Source organism: Trichomycterus rosablanca, chromosome 20 (genome assembly GCF_030014385.1).
Source record: "Trichomycterus rosablanca isolate fTriRos1 chromosome 20, fTriRos1.hap1, whole genome shotgun sequence".
NCBI lineage: Eukaryota > Metazoa > Chordata > Actinopteri > Siluriformes > Trichomycteridae > Trichomycterus > Trichomycterus rosablanca.
This window is the reverse complement of record NC_086007.1, coordinates 24,577,377-24,581,619: the sequence shown is the minus strand read 5'-3', so window position 1 is coordinate 24,581,619 and position 4,243 is coordinate 24,577,377. Positions and strand designations below refer to the sequence as shown.

Genomic DNA, 4,243 nt, shown 5'->3' with positions numbered 1-4,243 from the left:
AATCTTACCCAGTGCAGCTCAAAATGGATCGGCATTAACTATCCAGTTCAAGCACATTTTGTTTAACTCAGGCCATAAACAAACATTTAAACATTGCCAACACAAAAACATGTTACATGTTTACAGACAGCAGGTTTATCCAGCTCACCTGGCAGGGGGCGCAAAATATGGTAGCATGCCCACCTGCCATGCCATTATGGGCTGGATGTATTATTTCTAACTATTTTAACACTGAATTGTATAATGTAAAATAAATAAACATGTAAATGAAATAGTAAGTAAAAAAATACAATAAATAAAATAATGAAGAATTTGAAATACTGTAAAGTGCACCAACCAATTATCAGTTTATTTTATAATTCTGTTTATGCTACATATCAGCAACTCAGCAGTACGCTTTATTTTGCATTTATTTTGACAATTTTTTTCTATAGGCTGTGGAGATTTTGGAACAACTTGACCCTGTATTCTTAATAATCAATAGGCCTTAGAATGAACATGTAAGATCTGCACGTACACAGAAACATTAGCATAAGAAAGCGGAAGCTGCAACTGCACAAACTAGAGAAAAAAGATGAACAGGGTCAAGTAGAGTTTGCGGAGGTCAGCAGCCGGCCTAAGTGTTAGACAACAGACTAAACAAAGCATGTAAAAACAAGAAGTGTATGCTAATTCAGACAAACAACTTGAGTTAACTTTAAAATCTGCCCAGAGATAGAATGATTCTAGAAATCGCCATGTAAGGTAACAACTAAAACTTCGACCGAACATCCTGGTGGGGATAGCTTAAAAAGGGTCGGATTCTAACGATCGGGAGAATTAGAGATAGACGGAGAGAGACAGAGAGAAACTTGCAGTGATCGGTCACTTCAGAGCTCAGAGACTTCCTTTCTTTTTTCTAAATAAATAATTATATTTTAATTGCTAATTCTGAGGTTCCTAGTCTTCATTCGACAAAAGATTTCATCGAGAATCCTAACAAGGCCTATTCTTTTTTTTTCAGGTGAGGTTTAAAAACATGTTTGTTTTTTTATCTGTTAGTATATTGAATGAGATGTGCAGCATGTTGGAGGTAAAGTGCTACTGCTGTTGTTCAGGAAACAAAACATGTCTCTAGACACAACTCATTCTAGAACCTTTCAGCATTTAAATCCAAACCTGTTTTGTAGTTGTTAAATGGTTTGTTGTCCCTACATGTTAACAAGACATGTTTGGGTTTAAGTGCTGAAAGGTTTAAACAGAAGGATTTTGAGTCTGTAGTGTAAAAATGTACTTCAGTAGATCACGGTGCTTCACCAGATATGGACACTTTCAGCTTTTCTTATTTGGTTTGTGTTGGTGACCTCATGGCTGCAGCACTGACCTCTTATCTTCAGCAGAAGCAGCAGAGGAGTCCAAAACGAGCAGGTCAAATCAGTACCGCCACCTAGCGCCGCTAACCGCTTATTACAGGCAAAGATATTTCACTCCCCCTCGTTGGAGAACATATTAGCTTTAACTCCATTAACAAGAGCTTTATTAACTTCTTTAGCACAAGCATTGTTGACTCTATTAGTATTACCTAATCTTTTGACATAGAGGTATATATTTGTGCTGTCTTTATGCCATTTTAAAAACTGAATGATGATAGAAAGTGCCATGACTGTATTACTTTATGTGTGTAATGTTTTAAGTACTTTGCTTCAGTAGATGAACTTTTGGACAGGTTGTTATGATTTGTTATGATCTGACCCTCTGTTCCTGTTTCTCCTTTATAGATAATTAATCCTTGCTTTGTTTACATGATTACACACAAGCCATCAAGGAGGCGTAATGGTCTTTTACTCTAACTCAGGAGTGTCCAAACTACAGGCGATGTGTTTTAGAAACAAAATTAAAGTTGGCCCACTATTATTTACGTTTTTTAAAAGGCAATTCCTAGTTTGAACACCGTGTGTCGCTATAAACCAGTCTAAAACTCTTCTTTCTGCAACTCAGGTACATTCAACATGTACAGCACTTTGGTTGTAAATGTGCTTTATAAATAAATTACTTACTTACTTACATGTTACAGTATTAACGTTCCTGCGCCTTTAGATAAACATTGCAAACAGATGTAAGTGTGGACGTTCAACTTAAAGAAGTATAATAATCTTCCTTATTATGATCTGACTGGTGAGTGAAATATACACGTTTGTCACCAAAATAAAAACGTTTGTGCAATTGTTAGTAATCAAGTAGGCCTATTATGTACTATAACTGTTTCATTACAGAGTCTATGGTTTGTGTCTGGCACCCAACAAGAAAAGTTTAGACACCCTTGCTGTAGCCCATGCGAACCCAGATCCTAGAAGGGCTATTGGCCTGCCGGGCATCTACACAGACTTTATAGGCTATGTGTGTGGAGGGGGGTATTATTCATTGATTCTTAGATACAACATACCCCGGAAGGCGATAATATACCATCTCTGTTCCTGGAGTTGTGCTGCACCACTGTGCTCTTCTAATTCGGTCTTCTACCTAATTTAGGCAGATGAACTTCTTGAAGTGATTACTATAAGGAATCATTTGAAAAATGTTTCTGTAAAGAGAAAAAAATAGGAAACATTTTGGCATTTAAGATGAAAGTCTAAGAGCAGTTGGGCAGCCAGTTAACGTCTATGCAAAATACATTATCAGAAATTTTGCATATAAACCAGTAAACAAACTGTCTTTATTTGCAACAAATGTTAAATATTAAAGCAGTGGCAAAATCCTTTGTGGCACTTAAAAATATATATGCTACAAAATTTACTGTCAGTAATCTTCAATCTATCAAGGAAGGCTTCTCATAAAGAATGCTGTTTTTAACAGATTTATGCTGCAGTTTAGTTATTTCTGGATTTTGTGCCATTTATCTTATGTGTTTATTATTTATTACAAGTCACGAATGTCCTGAGACTAAGTGAAGCTTATAACAGGATCAGTCCATCACATATGTGCCAGAAAACTTGACTGTAATGCCTAGTGTTTAGGCACACTTAATTTGGCTAGCGTTGTAGCTCTCCTCTAGAACACGTCATGTTAGACAGCAGAATGTACGGTCTGCCAGAGTTGTTGACAGAGTGGACAGATCAGTGTCATTAATGCTGTAGGGTCTCTCTCCAGCTGAAGCTGTGATTGGGTCCATGTGTGAGAGGAAGGATTGGTGGGTCCACCAGCTTCCATACACCTGTCTCCTGCTCCTCACATGCACACAGACCCAGGTATGGAATCTAGAAAAGGAAATCGACACTATTGGAACAACTTTGATGAGTAAAAGGGTGATATTTAAACAACACTGCAAACAATGAGAAACAAAGGAACATGTGAGACAGGTGCTCCTTTACGGACGGTCCAAAATCGGATCTCCAGTCTCAGACTAACACAGTAAGTAAAAAGAAAGGGAAACAGGGAGGGGGGCGATGTGATAACTGTTAAGAAAAGAAGGAAAGAAGGTGAAAAGGAAACGATTGAAAAACACATACCTTCCTAACAATCTGGATGAAGTCTTTGGTGTTGTTTGGGGTATGGCCTCGGAGCTGGTTGGTGCAGGCCTCAAGAGAGGAAGCATGGGCCACGATAAGGAGATTGTTTCCTAGTAACATAAGTACAAGAACTCTGAGGACTTCAGTGCCGAACAATCCAAAACAGTTCTGAAAAACAAGCTTCATATTTTTTTTTTACCTTTATTTTTGCATCCTGCCAGGATGTCTTTGGTCACTCTGTAGCTGCGACTCATGTAGGTGTCACAGGACTCGGACACACTCAGTTTAGTAATGGGTATGTGAGGTCTGTGAAACAGTATGATCATAATGACCACATCTGATTCTAATGGATGTCGTATAATATGTCAGTAAACAACATTTGCCTGTACCTGTACGTCGTGTCCACACTAAGGTTGGCTGCAGCAAGAGCTATGGGTGATATCCATGCAGGTAAAGAGTTTCCAGAGACCCATTTAGTCCACTCAAACAGGCCTGGTTCCACTCTGATTTTAACCTTTCCATCCTGCTGCATACCTGTTCTCAGAGATCTTATTTGGACTGTGATGTTACCAAGGCCTGAGGCCGTTACTAGAGAGCCAATACTACTATTGACTTTGATGTACAGCTCACCTAGTCTTCGCTGTAGTCCACAAACCGCCCACGAGATTCTAAAGGTATGTTGTCTTGTCTTTAAGGATTGGGCTTACAGTAAGTCACCTTCTGTACATTTATTCTGGTTTATTTGAGTTGTTTTAAGC

General features: G+C 38.4%; 1 protein-coding gene across 1 annotated transcript; it reads right to left on the bottom strand.

Annotated features, from left to right (window-relative positions):
- Window positions 1-2,672: 2,672 nt before the first annotated feature.
- Window positions 2,673-4,017, bottom strand: LOC134334638 (ubiquitin-associated and SH3 domain-containing protein B-like). Its single transcript, XM_063017048.1, has 4 exons — window positions 3,875-4,017; window positions 3,685-3,791; window positions 3,486-3,595; window positions 2,673-3,233 (listed from the first exon to the last, which is right to left on the bottom strand). Exons 1-4 carry the CDS (start codon window positions 4,015-4,017, stop codon window positions 3,102-3,104), a joined length of 492 nt encoding a protein of 163 aa, XP_062873118.1. The 3' UTR covers window positions 2,673-3,101.
- Between the last annotated feature and the right edge of the window lie 226 nt (window positions 4,018-4,243).

Excerpts from the sequence above, each read along its gene's own strand:
- LOC134334638 (XM_063017048.1), bottom strand. The coding sequence starts at position 4,017 with ATGCAGCAGGATGGAAAGGTTAAAATCAGAGTGGAACCAGGCCTGTTT. Across the intron at positions 3,792-3,874 it reads AGTGTGGACACGACGTACAG|ACCTCACATACCCATTACTA; the intron begins GTACAGGCAAAT and ends ACTGTTTCACAG. Across the intron at positions 3,596-3,684 it reads GGCAGGATGCAAAAATAAAG|GAAACAATCTCCTTATCGTG; the intron begins GTAAAAAAAAAA and ends TTATGTTACTAG.